Source organism: Rutilus rutilus (genome assembly GCF_951802725.1).
Source record: "Rutilus rutilus genome assembly, chromosome: 16".
NCBI lineage: Eukaryota > Metazoa > Chordata > Actinopteri > Cypriniformes > Leuciscidae > Rutilus > Rutilus rutilus.
The window spans coordinates 35,007,072-35,026,861 of NC_140224.1; the positions used below are offsets into that span (position 1 = coordinate 35,007,072).

The 19,790-nt window shown below is 38.8% G+C and overlaps 1 protein-coding gene across 1 annotated transcript in view; it reads right to left on the minus strand.

The window, feature by feature from the left end:
• Positions 1–19,790, minus strand: part of LOC311305929 (uncharacterized protein) — a 58,744-nt gene that overhangs the window by 4,333 nt on the left and 34,621 nt on the right. Inside the window, exons 11-16 of the mRNA XM_084433964.1 lie at positions 17,004–17,047; positions 5,235–5,407; positions 4,596–4,666; positions 3,197–3,354; positions 2,257–2,401; positions 1,477–1,620 (exon numbers count right to left, since the gene is read on the minus strand). Coding sequence (XP_084290090.1) covers positions 1,477–1,620; positions 2,257–2,401; positions 3,197–3,354; positions 4,596–4,666; positions 5,235–5,407; positions 17,004–17,047 — 735 coding nt within the window. The remainder of the gene's footprint in view (positions 1–1,476; positions 1,621–2,256; positions 2,402–3,196; positions 3,355–4,595; positions 4,667–5,234; positions 5,408–17,003; positions 17,048–19,790) is intronic.

Genomic DNA, 19,790 nt, shown 5'->3' on the forward strand with positions numbered 1-19,790 from the left:
ATGTTGTCATTTTGCCTCCACGTCCCCGCGATTGCCCGCTAGCTTCTCCTCCTGTCCATACGGTAATCTCTCTACTGTGCGACAGAGAGTCGTGTGGTTATGACGCATTTGTTAGCCTATTTTTACAAAAACTGCTTCTACGGGGCCATAACGTAAGATACAAGGTAATGGAGCCTTTTATACATTGTCGTGTTTCTTTAGAAATAAACAATGGACAAATAGAGTCTTTAAACGCCTCAGATGTAAAGTTATTCGCTCTCAAAGTGATGCCAAAATGAATGGGAGTCAATGGGATGCCGACAGCAGGTGATGGCTTGTTAGCCAATGGATGCCCCCATAGAAGGTACGCTTTCCGGATGCTGGATTACCCCCTTGGACTTGAACTATGCTCGAACCAGAGCTGTTCGGACCAAGCAAATTGTCAGGGCGGGCTTTATACGATGATGGACAGATGATCAACAGTAACGTACTCATCCACATCACCAAAGAGCACTTGGGTTGAATTCGTTTACAACAAAGATGGCTGCCGCTGGAGAATTGAGATGTGTAGATTCCGCCATCCTGTCTATTATAGAAGAGATCGACAGCGCATTCATTTTAAAAGAGGAACAGAGAACAGCGATCAAGGCATTTGTCGATCGTGAAGATGAATGAAGAACATATACGTCACTTACTCCGTCGCTCTGATTGGTTGTAGGTCTATCCAATTGAGTGCAGAGGCATTTTATTTCCTGGTTCGGTTGAAACGCCTCATAATCACGGCCCAATGGAGCAGATCAGACTCCCTTTCTGACTAGAATCTGAGGATGACGACGTCAGGCTACTCGCACAGGTATCTTTGTAGGAAGGTTTCTTCAAGCGTCTTGGAGACGTTCCCGCAGTTCTTCTGGATTTAGTCTCAGTTTTTTCTGTTTTCTTCATGTAATCACAGACAGACTCAATGATAGTGAGATCAGATCATACCGGCTCCTTGTGCAATACAAACATCTCACTGGATTTATTTACAAACAAACTGGATTATTACAATTAATAGCAAAAGGAATGTTTGGAAATGTAAACTGATATTTCCTACTGACACACTACAGCAAAATATATAAATAACTGGCTTAAAACCATTTTTCGGGGTGAAAATACCAGCGTGCCTAAGACTTTTGCACAGTACTGTATATCAGAGGTGTAAAGTCCAGGTTCAGAAAGTAAAAGTCCTCCTCAGTATTTAGGTCCAATCACCTGGGTTTGCTAATTAGCACAGTTTGTCAGCCAGGAGAACTAATGAGTGAAATCAGCTGGATGAGTTCATGGGTGGACTTTACACCTCTGCTGTATATAAAGATTACTACTATTCACTACTAGAATCACTACTTTTCAGGAAATGGAAAAACACTTTTTTTTTTTTTAAATACCCCAAACTTTTGAGCGCTATGGCACCTACTGTCCAGCATGCGGTATACTAGCAGTACTTTTCTCTTTTTTTACCTCAAACTCTAGATATTCCTCTCTCAGTCGGTACTCCTCAAGTTCACGACCTTTGACCTTTCGGTCAGGCGGATAAGAGCGCAGTTGTACGAGCTCGGTGGAGATGGAGCGAAATCGGGTTTCATGAGCCTGTACCTGCTCCTCCTACACACACACACACACACACACACACACACACACACACACACACACACACACACACACTTAATAATACTGCAGCTTATATAAACACATATACAAGCACACATACACTCATAGTGAGCTACTGCCTACATAGGCAGGAACATCACGCAAATAGGTAAAATAATTATTCAAATATATTGTTTTATTAAATAATTATATAATATTTATAAAATTATTATTCATATTTGTTTTATTCATATTTTATATTCTTATTACCATATATTTAATATTTATACTCATTTGTTAACATTATTTAATGCATCAGTTAACAAGAACCAGCTATGAACAATATATTTTTGCAGCATTTATTAACCTTTGTTAATGTTAGTTCATATAAATAAAAAATTTCATTGGTTGCTCATGGTGCATTAACTAATGTTCACAGATAACACTCTTTGATTTAAAAAATGTATTAGTAAATGTAGAAATTAACATTAACAAAGATTTAAAAAAGCAATAGAAGTATTGTTAATTGTTAGTTCATGTTATCTAATGTAGTTAACTGATGTAAAAAAATGTAACTTTATTTTAAAGACTTATATTTGATAAGGATAAGATACATATACGACAACATTTATGCTATTGTGATCATTTGACCTGTGGTAGTTTGGAGGCGGAGCCTGGCAGCAGCGGTCGACTAAACTTCTTCTGTGAGCCAATGGCAGCAGGGAGGGGCGGGGCTGAAAACATGGCCGCCACTGTGTTGATGCGTGTGATCCAAGACTGCATTTGTTCAGCATTCCTACACAAATAAATCAAATAACTTTTTAAATAAAAAGTCTAAGATAAGTACAAGACTTTAACAGAGTGTGGCTTCTAGTATAATTCATTTTCTCAAGCAGTAACACTTGAAGAACGACCAAGAATGAGCTCTGCGGTTGTTAAATGATGGTACAGAAGCAGTGTGATGAATATATATGTTTTTTTACAAAAAAACGTGTTTAATTATCCTAGCGAAGAACAACACTACCTATAATCCTGAGGACGGCTCCATCAATCTGAGAAGATGTGGAATCGCAGGAAAAAAAGCAGTGTTTATATATGTATAAGTGCAAACATGTACCCACAAAAAAAGTGGATTTTCCAGCACAAGCAATGAGAGCTGAAACTGGGGCAAACTTCAACTAGAGCAGAGCGAGTTCTCCTGGGGAACGGGAATGTGTGTGAACACACACACACACAAAAGACAGAAACACAGCCGACGGGACTGCATAAGTGTTTTGTCATAAATTGGACCGAAAAGATGCCAAATGCTGAGCCCTTGTGCTGTACAGATTTATTTCAGTGATTTATTCCCATTAAAGCTTACTGTTTTTGCTTTTTGTACAAAAGCATATGCACATAGATGCTTAAGTGATTTTCACAATTGTGTGACACAGATTTGTACATCTGAATGCTCATTTATCTCCTGAGATCTTTTTGCAATACTGTGTCACCCAATGCATTTCCAGTATAAAAAGTATTAAACAGCATATTGAACTGGAACATCATAAAACGTAGGACGGGACTTTATCTGTGGGGAATAGTGTGAACTCACGGCGCCTGGAAGAGGTAGACTCTCCAGTCAGCGGTCCGGAGGTAAAACACGTTTGGCCGTTTGCTGTAGTCCGTGGCTCGGATGGCCAAGGAATGGTGAATCGACACAGCATTCTTCAAATCCTCATCGGATAGCTGTTTATCCGGCCGATACTCGCCCTAGAAAAGCAATTATCCAGTAATTAATTCAATGCATGCATCAGAGATGACCTCATAGTACACTCTCGTAATCATTACTGATTTATTGATCATATTGTCATTCTACTCATTATGTATATTACCATCAAACTGTGTATATCTGGACAAATGCAACAGCTGTTGGGTTTATATTAAGGCAAATAAATATTATTTGTTTGAAAGGCACTAAATATTGGCAAAAATGCTGTTACTTAATATACCGATGAGTTATCATTTAACTGTGTAATGAACAAATCACACATATAAATCACACATACAGTATGTGGAGGGATTTAACAGACTCAGATATTAAAATATTTAAAATATGTCACTAAATGTAATAAAAAAACTACAATTAAATGTAAGGGAAATACATTCATTTATTTTATAAAATTGTATTAAAGGGGTGGTATAATGACCTTTTCACAAGATGTAAAATAAGTCTCTGATGTCCCCAGAGTGTGTGTTGTGAAGATTTAGCTCAAAATACCCCACAGATATTTTTATATAGCATGTTAAAACTGTCACTTTTTGAGGGTGAGCAAAATCGCACTGTTTTTGTGTGTGTCCCTTTAAATGCAAATGAGCTGCTGCTCCCGGCACAGGGGGCGGAGCTTCAATAGCTTGTGTCCTTTTACCTCACACACACATGTACTGGAAATTTCTAAAACTTTTAGCCTTTTATGCTCAAACCAGAGTCAGGCAAATATGGAGAGACTCAAGAAGAAGTGACAACATGTAGACATTTCTGAATGGTTAGTTGATGAATTTATGTAGCTTATGTGTAGTTATCTTCTAGTCATTGATAGGCATATTATGTCTTGATAATCTATAAATCGTGTTCCGGGGGCGGGGTTTATGTAAAAAAAAAGGGTTTGTGATGTCACTAACCCGGGAGGAATGTTGTGTAGTCCCTACCAGCCGTTTGTTGTAGTCCTTAAAAAGCAATTTCTTTAAAAGAAAATATCTCCCTTTGCTTTGAACTTTGAGCGTCGTAACTTTGCAGATGTTGTTTATGCTCAAACAGCAACATTACACACTAACTAAAGCTAGAAAAGTGAAATCATAATCAACCACCCCTTTAACTTTTTTATTTATTTTTATTAAAAAGAATGTGAAGAAAGAAGGACGGGAGGAAAAAAGGAAGGATGGGAAGAAGGAAGGAAGGAAGGAAGGAAGGAAGGAAGGAAGGAAGGAAGGAAGGAAGGAAGATAGAAACTCACCTTCTGCAGGTAAAGGATGAGTCCTTTAAGAACAGCATAAAATGTTTTCCATCCTCTTTTCCCACGAGGTGCTGCATTTCACATGAAAAATAAACAAACAAAAATGTAAACAGATTTTTATTATGCAGGAAAATGGACCAAAATACATCAATACACTGGTATTGACTAAAGAGTTTTTGACTGAAACCCACTACACTAAATGAATACTGTACATGCATTAAACTATGTACATGCATATATTGTACATTTCAGAATCAGTAAAGTTTCTAAATCTCTAATATACCGGATATAGTATATTATAGCATTAAAAATGGGTTACACTTTATTTTAAGGTGACGTAGTTACATTGTACTTTATATGTATTTACTATAGAGTTATGGTTAGTTACTTGTAGTTATGAATAATTTACTGTTATTAATATATTAAGTACATGTCGTAACATGTAACTACGTCACCTTAGAAAAAAGTGTTGAAGAAAAGTTTAAAGATACTATTTGAAAAGATCATCAAAAGTAACCAAAACGTCTGTATAAAAGAGCAAAAAGTACTTCTGCTAATGTCCTAAATATACATTTCTACATAAGACGACTCACAGTATATGTAATAATCTAGGAATGTTGCGTCCTCTTTATCACTCACTTCTCTTTCCATCACAGTCAGCGTGGACCTTCCTCACCAAGAAACCCGTTTTGTAGAGAAGAGAACCAGACGGAGAAACTAAACCACTGCCCGTCCGCTTCATTCCTCTGGAGTTTGATTCGTCTCGATGCTCTCCCAGCTCCGAAAACGACTTGCGTAACTCTTCTTCATCGCTGAGGGAAGAAACAAATAAAACATTATAAAGTACTGACCAGGAGGAAGTGCGTAAAAGAGGAATATGAAACAACGAACTCATTACGTATATTACCATCAAACTATGTACTGTATATTTGGAAAAATGCAACAGCTGTTGGGTTCAAATTAAGGCAAAAAAATATATAATAAAATATTTAAAATATCATGAAATTAAACATTAAACACAATATAACAGTTCATCCCACATCATTTGTGTTACAGACATGGATGAGGCCTTAAATCATGCAGATCGATCGAGATAACGTGACCACAAACGACTACTTTGAATGCACCGCTATAGGTAAAGCACATCTAGGGCCCTATCTTACACCCGGCGCAATGCAAGTGTGTTTTGCTAGTTTCAGTCCGACGCAGTTATCATTTTCACGTCCAGCGCCACGTTGTTTAAATAGCATATGCATTTGCGCCCATTTGAGCGCCCATGAGCTGCTGGTCTGAAAACGAGGCGTGTTCTGGCAATGTTGGAGCGTTGCTATTTTGAGGCAACAGACATAGACTGCGCCATTGACCAACTGAAACCTGCTCTAAAGGCAATATATATATTTTTTGTTATTTAAAGAGAGTGTTAGTAATGTGCGCCTATAGGCGGGTCCACACAACGTGCATACATTCTGCTTATTACACACACAGGGACACGCAGGAGCACACAAACATGCCAAAATATTAAAAGGATTACAATGTAAAAGATTATTATTGTGTACATAAAGATATGGTGGAATCCGGCTTGTCCCATAGATGGTCTGCTAGCGCACTTGTATCTCACGCACGAGCAGATCCGTTTGCACTCTGGAGACGCGTTCGGTCTTTCCACTATCAAATTCCTTCATGTAAATAGCGAATCTGCCATGGCGTGAGTGCAACTGGCATTTAAAGGGACTGGGAGATGAGACTCTGATTGGTTTAACGCACGTGAATCCCAAAACACACCCATTACTGATTAAGAGAATACGGACAACCCTTTTAGACCATGCGCCGGGAGCGCCGACCATTTTTCCCGTCGTTAAACTAGCAAAAGTGGATTCGGACACGCCCTAAGTGAACTGACGCCCTGCGCTTTAGACCATGCGCTTAGATCGTTAAAATAGGGCCCCTAGTGTTCTTTATACTGCAGTATCGGTGGAAAGAAATCCACCTCCACAATGTGTTTGGTGTTTAAAGACTATGAGAGTTTGGATCCAGCCCCTCTGTCAGACTCGCTGTGATATTTCGGGCCTGTCCTGCTGTGTATCCCGCCTAGAGTGAATAAAAGTGTTTCCCCCGACAGTTTCCACCTCACTCCTGCCGACCGCAAACCCCCCAGAGAGAGGCAGACAGTATGGATTGAGTGAGTGTTGAAGTAAAGTGCTCTTCCCAGCGGGTTTCTCCCTCACATCTGCCACCAGAGGTCTGATGCTTCTCTGCAGAAATCACATCAAAGAAAGGCTTGATCCGACAGGACAAACAATTACCGTACGCCACTGTGAGCCGAGGTTAAACGCACTGGTGTATTAAAGCCCTCATACCATGAAAAATATCATGGAAAATGATGTTCAAAATACTATTTAGACATGCTTTAAAGTGCCCCTATTATGCTATTTTAAAGGTACATCATTTTGTTTTGTAGTCTCCTAAAATAGGTTTACATGCATCCAAGGTCAAAAACACATTTTCTCATAATATTCATTGCACATCACATCATTTCTCAAATAGTCTGAAAATGGTTTATTCAAAGATTTGGTTTCTCTAAACCCCTCCTTTCCACAAGCTGCTCTGCTCTGATTGGTCAGATGGCCCAGTCTGTTGTGATTGGTCGACTGCTTACAGCACGTGTCGGAAACCAAACGTCAATTACCATATCTGAAATTCATTCTTCCTCAACACTTGATACACAGTGATACGAGCAGAAACGATGGGGTCTATTTTACCATATCAATTCCAGTGCAGCTCCTTATCCTTCGGAAGCGCATGCAAAGTAGATTCGAAGTGCTGAAAACATGTAGACAACATGATCCAAACTCTTCAGCTACAACTAGTGTTTGAGGGCGGAGCAAAGTAGACATTGTTTGCAGGCAGCCAATGAAGACCACAGGCTGACATTATGCAAATTTGTTACATTGTTACATAGGTATGTTACGGAAGTGAGACTCGTTTCAGCAGTTCAGAATTGAGTCTTTCAACATGATTCTTTGTGCACATTTCTTATCTTATAACGAACAATTCATCAATGCATGTTATTCCATGTTAAAAAAATCTTTACTTTACTCCGCCTCCAAAACAAATATCCTTTTGGGGTGATGTTCATTTTTCCCAATTCCAGGCAGTTCTAATGGGAAAGAACCCCCAACCTAGCTCCCCTTTACATTATGCAAGTAAAACGGGCTACGAATGCCACTTCATGTTGATTTTTAACACATGACTGCCTGCATTTACATATCAACGCCTTTTGGTGATGCATGATGAATGCTAGAATAGCCAAATCAAAGCAGAGGTCATTTACATATAGAAGTCTTAAAGGAACAGATGCAAAAACAGGTGGAAATAACCATGAAAAATGAAGCAATGTTTTTAGTGCAAGAAACCTTGACCAACATTTCGGCACGTTATAACGTTAACTGACACTTCATGAAATAAAATAAATGTTAACTAAACTACAATTTTTTTTACAATTTTTTTTAGATATGAATATACATTTTGCTTGTTGAAGTAATAAAATTACTAAATTATTATTAAAAACTATATAGACGTATTTAAAAAACAAAAATGAATAAAAAAAAGATACAAATATATGAAAACAAACATGGAAAATATAGAATAAAAAAAATGATTAAAAAAAAAGATTATATTAATGATGCTTCAGAGAAAAAATAAGATAGCAACTAAATAATAATAAAAATAAGAGTGAGTAGAATAGGAATGTACGCATAAAATGTGGAGTACATGCCCTTTAAAAGCAGGAGTGTGTCCGTGTGAATGTTCATGTTTCAGTCTTTCTCGGCTGTTTTATGAGTTCTCTCGACACATTCGCTACACTCAGAGGTGTAATATTTCTTGTGAACACACTTCGGATTGTCTGAGGTCAGTTAACAGACCCCTTTAATGGTGTCTTTCTCAGAGAAAGGACACACATCACACTGCCGTCCCGTCCGCGTGATGTTTCTCAGGGGAAAGACACTCGACAGAAGCCAACCTGGAAATCATGAGCTACGGTGGCCCAAACAGCCCAAAAACCTTCAACTCACCTCCACAAACCAACACCTAACCAGACACCAATAGTACAAAAACAGAGACACAAAAACAGTGTCTTTCCCAAAAGCGTTGTTGCTCTAAACACGGTTTAATAATCCCTTATTAAGTCTTTAACTGTACCTACTGTAAAAACAATGCAATAAAACCTCTTCAGAAACCCAATGCACAACAATCTCGCATTATGGTGGTGATCTTTTGCACATGCAATCTCACATTTACTTCTAATACGGAATCTCTCAGATGTCAAAATGACCTTCTTGATACAATTTCGGATATCCTGAGATTATCACATGACAACAATAAGCATTCAAATGGCAAAATAAAAAACCCGACTATGTGCGCGCTGCTCTAAAAAGGGTGAAAAAAAATCAGTCAATCAGTCTCGTACTGAGCATGAGCATTAAACTTAAAGCCTGTTGCCTGGTAACTGTCGGCACAAAGAGAGAGAGAGAGAGAGAGAGAGAGAGAGAGAGAGAGTGTGTGTGTGTGTGTGATGGTCGGAGGACTGGTGGGGAAAGAAACGCAGGCTAAAGAATAAATTTATCCAGAGCCATTACAGCAGGACTGATGTTGCTCGCGGGACGCTCACGGCTCGACTCCAGACATGATTTCATGAAACACTGAGAGACTAATGACACTAATCACACACTCACACACACACACACACACACACACACACACACACGCTCACAGGACCAGATCAAGACTTCACAACCTGACAAAGACACATGAGTGATACAGATAAACACTTTAACTGTACATCAACATTTTAAAGCCTTTTGGCAATTTCAATATGCAACTCAACTTTTATTCATTTGTTTCCATTATTTAAACTAAAAATCCATTTGCAGCCAATTCGATTTAAAATGTTCAGATCAAAAAGTAAAATACAGCACAAATACTACTTACATTTTATGTTAATTTATAGTAAATGTGCACTATTGCTTAAAAGTTTGGAGTCAGTAAGATTTTTTTTTTGTTAAAGAAATTAATACTTTTATTCAGCAAGAACGCTTTAAAGGGGTCATATAATGGTACATGCACTTTTACAAGTTGATTGTACTGAATGTGTGTTGGCAGTGCCTGTACACAACCATCATAAAATGATAAAAATCCATCCAGTGTTTTTTTTTTAAATGTTCTTATATGTTTTCCCCCGTCTCAAATCAAGCCGTTCGATTTTGTGACGTCACACGGTCGGACGCCCCTCCCACGATTGTTGATTGACAGCAGCGTTTAAACACAGACCCGCCCCCGCTCGTGAGCGAGCTGTCAATCATAGTCCGCGCGGTCATTGTTGATACGCTGGAGCACTGTCTATGAGCAGAACGGCGTCTAAGCGATTGTGGTGTTCTGTTCTTGGGTGTAATAAGGAACACAGCATCATTTTGATGTTCCTAAATCCGAACCGCTGAAGACGCAGTGGCTGAGTTTGTTTTCGAAGGGAATATTCCCCACGATCAACGTCAATGCTTTCATATTTGCGCGAATCATTTCACACACCAGACTGCTTTACAAACGAGGGTCAGTATAAAGCTGGTTTTGCTAAGAAGCTGCTCCAGAAAAAAGGATCGGTACCAACTATTCGTGTTCCTGCTGCACCTCCAGAAGAAGAAGTGAGTGTAACGTTTTATTAACCTTTATATTAATATTTATATTAATCTTTGCAAATCGCTTGCTGCACACTTCACGATGAATACGGCTGTTTACACTCAGGGTACATTACGGCATGTTTTCTATGTACGACGTTCTCAATATAATTCATAATCCCATGTTTATAATGAACAAGGCGTTATGGTTATTGTGTTAGAAACGGTGTACGCACAGAACAGAGGGGCGGGGGGAGCAAAGCTCATTATCATTTAAAGACACACGCACTTAAACGGCGCGCTGAAAACAGAGCTGTTTTTGACCAGGTAAAATTTGTGTTTTCTTACAATACTAATGAGAATTTTTTATTAAAGTATATTACAAACTTTTAATTTAGACCCTAAAGAATCATATTAGCTTGTACAAAAATGGCATTATATGACCCCTTTAAACTGACGAAAGAAAAGTGACAGTAAAGACATTTATTATGTTCCAAAAGATTTTCATTCATAATAAAAGCTGTTCTTTTAAACTTTCTGTTTCTGAAAAAAAATGCATAATGGTTTCCACACAAATATGAAGCAGCTGTTTTTAACAACGATAATAATCAGGAATGTTTCTTGAGCAGCAAATCTTCATATTAGAATGATTTCTGAAGGATCATGTGACACTGAAGACTGGAGAAATGATGCTGAAAATTCCGCTTTAATCACAGGAATACACTCCCTCTCACACGGGGGAAAATTACTTGAATATTGATCATTTTGTGACATTGTGATGAATGCCGTGCACGAGAGTCTTGTGTCGGTAATAAGAGTTCATTATCACTCCAGGCTGAGGAACGGCGGGTTTAAAACTTTGACGTCAAGCATGAGAACGGATAGTTCAGGTTAATGCGCTTTAATAATACAACATTTGAAAATTGTAACATTTGTAACTATAATGCGAAGGTGTTTCTTACGTTCTCAAGCATTTCGAAATTTTATTGCAACATTTGAATAAAGCCGCGTGGAGACTATAAATAATTGAATTGATTGATTGTAACGAACAGTTTGAACTGATTCAAGAAGATGAAACTTTTAAAGCTGAATTTCGTAAATATCTTTATATCACTATAAAACACAAACACTAAAAAATCTGTTGTAATGTTCTAAATGTCACTGAAAAGGTCTAAAACAAGTATATAGGCAAAAAAAATATATATATATATATTGTGAATTTTCAATATATCGTCCAGGACTAGAAGACAGAAATAGAGGAAGAGAAAGAGTCGAAGCAGAGGAAAGGAACAGACACCGGGTGAAACGTGTAATCAGGAAAGGGCAGAATGATTAGATTCAGAGAGCGGCATGCTGGGAAAACAGGAGCGCCTGTTGAGGAGAGAACTATTCTCACATATTGACTGATCATCTGTATGCTCACACACACACACACACACACACACACACAAACATCACAGACTCTCTAACATAATGTAAAACACACACACACACACACACACACACACACACACACACACACACACACACACACACACACACAGCAACATCATCAGCTCTCCAACATCCTGTAAGCACACACTCTCTCTCTCTCTCTCTCTCTCTCTCTCACACACACACACACACACACACACAAACATCACAGACTCTCTAACATAATGTAAAACACACACACACACACACACACACACACACAGTAACATCATCAGCTCTCCAATATCCTGTAAGCACACACTCTCTCTCTCTCTCACACACACACACACACACACACACACACACACACTAACATCATCAGCTCTCTAACATACTGTAAACACACACTCAAACACAAACACACACAGACATCATCAGCTTTCTAACATCCTGTAAGCACACTCTCTCTCTCTCTCTCTCTCTCTCTCACACACACACACACACACACACACACACATCTGAACAGCAGATACGAGTGAATCTGATCACGGCCACACGTGTTTCCAGTGTTTTCTCCTCAGTGTCAGTGAACAGCTTCATTCCCCCCTTCAATCCCTCCTCTGAATCTGCCTCTATCTGTCCCAGTCTCTCTTCTCTTTCTCCCTCTCACACAGGGGAAAATTACTTCAATATTGATCATTTTGTGACATCGTGATGAATGCGGTGCATGAGAGTCTTGTGTCGGGTAATCAGAGTTCATCATCACTCCAGGCTGAGGAACGGCGGGTTTATTCTGCTGGTGTTTCCACCAAAATATGAAGCAGCACAACATTGATAATAATCAGGAATGTTTCTTAAGCAGCAAATCATCATATTAGAGTGATTTCTGAAGGATCATGTGACACTGAAGACTATTACAGTTTATCAAATAAATATAGCCCAAACTTCTGAACGGTAGTGTACAGTTTAGCTGGTAATTATCGCAAAAACAAAGATCCCAAAAAGAAAACGCATGAAATGTAATAATATATAAAATTTATTAAAACTTCTGCTAATAAAAATATTTCATTACCACATAGACAACAAGATGAACACTGCAACGTGTAATGTTGCCGTTTGAGCATAAAAAAGATCTGCAAGGTTACAAAGATCAAAGTCCACTCCAAAAAGAGATATTTTATTTAGCAGAATCCCCTTTTCAAGAGCTGCAACGAACGGCTCATTTTGGACTACAAAGTCATTTTTCTGGGCTTTATGAATCCATAATGTTTCTCATTTAAATAATCCCTGCCCTCTGAATATGCAGAAAAGCAGACGAGGCCTGGATGAGCTGCTGCTGTTTTTTCCACAACTCGTATGCTTGACCTTCCTACGGCTGACGAACTTAGAGTGGGTAACATTTATTTTAAACACTGTTCCTGAACATTATAATCCTGAAGTTTATCTGCGTGCTGCACATTTTACGGAGAACAGCTTCCAGAACCATAATGCAGGATACACACGAAAGCTTCTCCTGAAACGGAGCAGTTTCCACTTTGTCGGGACAATCTGTTGTTTATGGATCACAACTTGTAAGGATGTCTTATTATTTGTAGTTGCATCTATTAACAGTTCTAATTATAAGTTTCATGTTGTTGCTACGCTCTGCTGCTAGCCAACATTAGTGTTGATATAGTGTTGTTTACTATAGCGTTGTAAGCTCTCACTTTTGCAAGGCTGTTCATCGCTCCTTAGGAGAATTAACCATGTTTTTGAGATCGATTACTGTTTGTATGACCATAGTTTTCAGACAAATATCATGATTAAATGGTGGATAACATCGTACCTATAATGTACAAGAAAAACATACCACTCTGAAACGTCCCGTGAAATCCGTGCTTGCAAAGTCGGTGCATGAAATCCATTCTGGATGCTCCTCTTGTTTGTTAACATTGTCAGGGTCTGAATCGGGTTAGAAATTGCCGCCATCCTTTTATATTTACACTAGAGCAGAACTCGTGGTTATGGAGGGGCGGGACATTTCCCAAACACACGGCAAACGCTGTCAAAAGAGTGGCACAGGTATGACATCACTTTGTAGGCCAAATCGCGGAAGCGAGTTAGCATTTTAGCAATTCCGGTTCCATAGTCCCGAAGTCAATGTTTTTTTTATTTTATGGGATTTTGGTTAAATGGCTGAAATAAGTGTGGTGTGTGGTGAACACAAGCTCAAAACACTTTCACTTTTTATTCAATGACATAAAATACATCAGTTTTATCCCACTCATGATGAAGCTGTCTTGAAAAAGGCGGTTGCTAATAAAAGTGGCTAAATGGGAGTAACAGAGTCTGTCGAGGAGATTAAACGTCATCACGCCGAACCGGTAAACTCAGTCTGCTTTTATAGACTCGTTATGTTTATAATTGTGCTCTTGTAAACTATTCTAACTCGAGCGTTCTGGGAAAATGTTTTTAGATAAAAACTGAAAGAGTTGTCGGAAGCTAGTGATGGTGACGTTGAAGTCGAGCGTTTATAGCCTACCGTTAGCTTTTTACTTCTGGCGACTGCATTTAGGGTTCAAAATTCATAAAAGTTGTGTTCATCTGTGATAAATATCTTGATGGACAAAACGTGCAAATATCATAAACTTTTGTTGATCACAGAGCTTGTTTTTAGCGATAATCCAAAAGCCTATGGGAAAATCCTATTGGGTTTTTGTCGAGGGAACCAGCGTGATGCTAACTGCTGGTTGGCCTACAAAGTGACATCATACCTGAACCCCTCTATTACAACACACTGGGCCAGCTGACCAATCACAGCACATTTTGTATTTCGGAGGGAGGGGCTTCATTGAAAACAACGCGTTCGGGACAGACTGCAGAGAGGGGAGCAGTAATAATACCCTGGTAATCCAGAGTTCTCGCGAGAGCACAAGTTGAATTTGCTCAGCGAGTTACTCTGGTGTCGAGTAATGATGCTCATTAAATATGCCCCTCGATCTGAGCTGCACCAATCACATCGGGTTATCTGATATAGGCGGGCCAGAGGCGAGATGACGACAGCGCTGTGACGTCGAAGTCATTAGTAAACATTGCAAGATGGCTCTGGATGAACACCAGTTGTTTGAAACGGCTTTGGCCGCTACAATGAACAAGTTAGACTTGGCTTTTTATCTAAAACAGGAACAGAAGACGCCGATCGAATCGTTCCTTTACAAGAAGGACGTTTTTGCTGTTTTGCCGACCGGATACGGTAAGATTAAGAAATAATCTAACAGTTAGCTCCACTGGTAGCTGAGCGTATGGGGTTTATTGTTGTGATTGGTCGTAGTGTTATCCAATTGCGTGCAGTGAGATTTTCAAATGCATACTTGGTGCCGCCCCTCGAGCTGGCCGAGTTTCATTAGTCGACACCAGACCATTAATCTCTTAGATTTAGGTCTGAATTTCCAGGCTACAGTAATAATGTAAAATATGTGAAAAATGATGTTTTTTTGAATAATCAAGCATGAAAGCATATTCTAGTACACCCCAAAAACAAAATCAAGACTTTGTAAAAGGGCATAATAGGACCCCTTTAAAATAAAGTGTTACCATCCATTATAAATCGCACTGATGTGAAAAGACACGCATTATACAAAAATCTTTTACTGTTCAAACTTCAAACACACCATGACCAATCAGAATTAATCTATTATGACAGCTATATATAAATACAAGCTTTTGCTAGACAACAAAGACATAAAATCCAGAATAATAGAGATTTGTTTATCATTCTCAACCCAAGACTATCAAGTCATTCTCAGAATTTCAACAAAAACTAATCTATGGCAGCCAGCAAGACACAGCAACAGTGAGTGTATAAAAATAATGTTCAATGCACCACAGAGCAAGGCATAAAAACACGTGTACAAGATCCCAGAATCAAAGTTTGAGCCGCTGGATGCGGATGAAGTGGCGTTTCTCTGCTGCGCACTCGTTCATGAGCTCAGGGAGGGACGGGGGAGGCTATTTTGGGAGCTGCAGTAGGTGTCTGTGGGTTCACCTTTGCTCAGGATGCGAACGGGACCCTTTCAAGAGCGTTCTGGCGTGTGTGTGTGTGGGCGCGTGGATGAGAACAAGGTTAGGGCTCTGTGTGTGTATGTGTGTGTGTGTGAGAGAGAGAGGGGGTGAATTCATATCGACAGAACAGAGCTGAGCGGTAACTATGCAGCGGTATCCATGGAGCCGTAACCATAGCAACGGCGCTCGGAAAGCCAGGGTCTTTAATTGGTGAGTGTGAATATATATAGAGAGAGAATAGCCAGCTCTGACACAATATTGTTTCTAGCAAACAATTCACATATTTATGGCCTGAATTAAACCTGCTTTTGTTTCACTGTTTGGAACCACTTTCACTCGTGTGTCTTTCAGCCGTGTGAACATTTACAATGGCAATCACATCAAAATTATTACAGTTATAAAGCATCACTATTAAACAATGAATTTACTTTCCAAGCCATCAAACATGCACTCGGGCCTGCTAGACCATAAAATGGACACGTATATCAATCTGAAAGACTTGCGCTCAATGTCTAGACACCACACAAATCATAGACCTAAATTTAAGATGTAGAATTATGTATTTGAAATGCATATACAATTTCCATTCATATGCATTACACAGATTTAACATAAACTTAATGTGATGCATATTTGTCAGTCGTGCATAGATGAAACGGGAATGAATTCTGTAATATTACTAATTTGTCATCAATAAATCCAAATTGGTTTCAAGCCGAATATTGCTTAAATATCCACAGCTAGCCATATTTTAATCATACTCATACTTTCATGTTCAGATTTATGCTGATTCTAAGCAGTTTGAATAAATGCATTTTGAAAAAATAAATATTAAAATAAAACCAAATAGATGCAAATACATAAAAAATAGTTTTTTTTTTTTTTTTTTTTTGTGTGTGTGTGTAGAGATCCCGTTTCAATAAATACACATCACGTTAAGTTTGTGCATGTTAAAACTGTGTGGAAATATATGCAATTCAAATAAATTGAGGCCTAAATATTAGCCAGAGCAAGAGAAAACAAACGAGAACACTTTGGCAGATGCTTGGTAATGCAACTTTTGCATGAGCAAATACTGTAACTGTATATAGTTGCAGATTTTACAATAGTGACAGAAACTGCGCTATTTTGGAGGAAACAATGGTTACCATGGTAATGTGTTCAGTAAGGGCAGTCAGAATCAGTTGACTCGTGTTTCGATGTGGGTAGTTTGGTAGTAGCACATTGCATCTACTGTACAACCTTCCAGTTATTATCAGTGAAAGCAGGAAGAAAACACACTTACATTGTCCACTGCAGCTTTTCATTTTTAATAGAGTTGTACAGGGCCTGCAGAAAGAGAGAGAGAGAGAGAGAGAGAGAGCGAGAGAGAGAGAGAGAGAGTCAGTAACACTCACACCTAAGCTGTGAATGACTGAGTTTGGTTTCAGAGGCTGCGTATGAGTTGCATCATATATATTCTGCTGTAACTGGCATCATAATCAGGCCGTGAGAGATGACAAACCCCAAAATAAACACATCTGACTCAAACACAGTTGCAAAGTCATTCTGGCCATACCTAATAGTCAGTAAAGCATTCATTTAACTCTACAACTAAAAATCTAAACTTTGCAAAAATATCAATAAATAAAACAGAAATATTATATATTCATATAATATAAGAAAGGCAATAATAAAAAATAGAAAAAATAAAAAAAAAGAATAAAATTGAAAAATAATACAAGAGATTATTAAACCAGAATCACAGAAGGCTGTTTCCTACTGATCATTAGCACTTCATTGACACATCATCAGTGTAAATGACGAGTGTGTGGACGTCAGTCGTAAAACACCTGCGTCACAGTGGAATCCTGTCCCTACATTTGATAATACCTCCATATGAGAACATTCTCAATGATAATGATTCATTAATTCAATGTGATTTTGTTTTATTAAATTCTAAAAAAGGCAAAGTTATGGCTTGGGGATAAAATAAAAGCAATAAAAGTCTATGGTATGTTCTTATTCAGATGGTAAGAAGAACATGCATGTGTGAGGCTGTCTAATAAGCATATTATTCACTCTATATGTCCTTTCATCTAGAAAGAAGCAACCTCAGCATCAACAGCTCATAATCTCTCCACAAACCAGCGTTCAACTTCAGCTGCATTCTTCAAAATAAAGCTTCTCGATGTGTGTTTTAGCATCAGTGCTATAGAAGAACCATTTTTGGTTCATCAAAGAACCTTTCAGTCAACAGTTTTAATAATCCAAAGAATCTTTTTCCACTTTGAAGAACCTTTTGTGGAACGGAAATGTTCTGTGGATGTTCAAAGGTTCTTTATGGAACCATCAATGTCAATAAAGAACCTCCATTATTAAGAGTGTAGTGTACAAAACTGAGAACTGAACGTGCTGACTTTATTCCTTCAAAACACACACACACACACACACACACACACACACACACAGTATTAAATAGAGAGTATTATAAGTGTACTTTAAATTTGGAATCAAAAGAAGTTTTTTTTCTTTTAGTTCATGTAAATGAACCAGTCAATCTATTCTCCTATTATAAGTACACTACACTTCCATAAGGTATTTAAAGTGATAGTTCACCCAAAAATGAAAATTGCGTCATCATTTACTCACTGTCAAGTACTTCCAAACCTGTATGAGTTTATTTCTTCTGCTGAACACAAAAGAAGATATTTTGAAGAATGTTGGTAACACTAGTTTCAGGTATAATTATTTTTTAGCAGGTATTGCATTTGGATATATATTTAGACAATCATTTTTTTTTTTTTTTTTTATGTTGTTGAATCTTCTGGCTCAACTACCGATACCTGGTCTGAGCATTTGATCTCACTCTGCCTCTGTGTGTGTGTGTGTGTGTGTGTGGTCAATGGCTACCATCAACTGTCTTCTTCTAAATATCTTCTTTTGTGTTCAACAGAAGACAGAATCTCATACAGGTTTGGAACAACTTGAGAGTGAGTAAATGATGACAGAATTTTCATTTTTGGGTGAACTATCACTTTAAAACAAACTCAGAATTGTGTCAGAACAATAGTGGAGAATAATGTTTGCATGGAACAACCATGTCATTTTTTGGCCTCTGGGGCAGCAAACATGACAGATGATCAGATGAGTGGTAAAGTGGTGTGAGGCAGGGTTACCCTCTTCCTCTTGCGGGCCTGCGGGTGGTTCTTCCCATCTTGAGCTTTTCCCAGGAGGTCCGGGAACACCAGAGGTTTGAGCGATCGGGATCGGGGCGTTCGTGGGTAACGGAACGGGTCCATCATGCGGAAATCTCGCCCGTATCGGACCGAGCAGAGCGAACGTGAGCGTAAGCGCCCGGCCGAGTGCAGACTGTTCACTCCGATCATGCTCGAGAACGCAATGCACTATGGGAAACTATCGACTCCAGGTGGGGTTTAGATCTCGAAGTGAGTTTTCAGAAAGAAAAAAACTGTTTACAAAAATATCTTCAATATGAGAAGCACATGAGAAACCCCAACATGTCTTCTTCCACAAGGCGATGAGGTAACTCCAAAAGACAAAAAAAAGATACAAAAATCCAGATCACAAATAACGGCACATGACCTAATCCAAGTGCTTGGATTAGACTGTAGACTGATGAGAAAAATAGGTGTAAATAAAGTGTAATAAACAACGCAACAGGGAGTCTGTGACCATCTGTAGGATTCACTAGCTAATCTCAACACACTACACGTTACGTTTGCGAGACGCTGACTGAGGAAGCGCAGAAATAAACCACTGAAACCAGAGTGTGTTCGAGCAAAACAAAAATGACAGTGATCCCGAAATGGACAATATTTCCCTCGCGGACACTGAACACATGTAGTGGTCACTCACAAACACCATCGGACCAACTTCTACAAGCCACACATTGATGCCACACACACACACACACACACACACTGAGCGATGGCACAGAAGGCAAGCAAAGCTTTCAGAAGTGTGAAAGAACAGCCAGGATCCGACAGATGGAATGAGGCGAACGGAAACCGGGATTAAACGTGAAACGCCCTCACAAAAACGAGGCGGTCAGCTCGTCAGAAAACACACA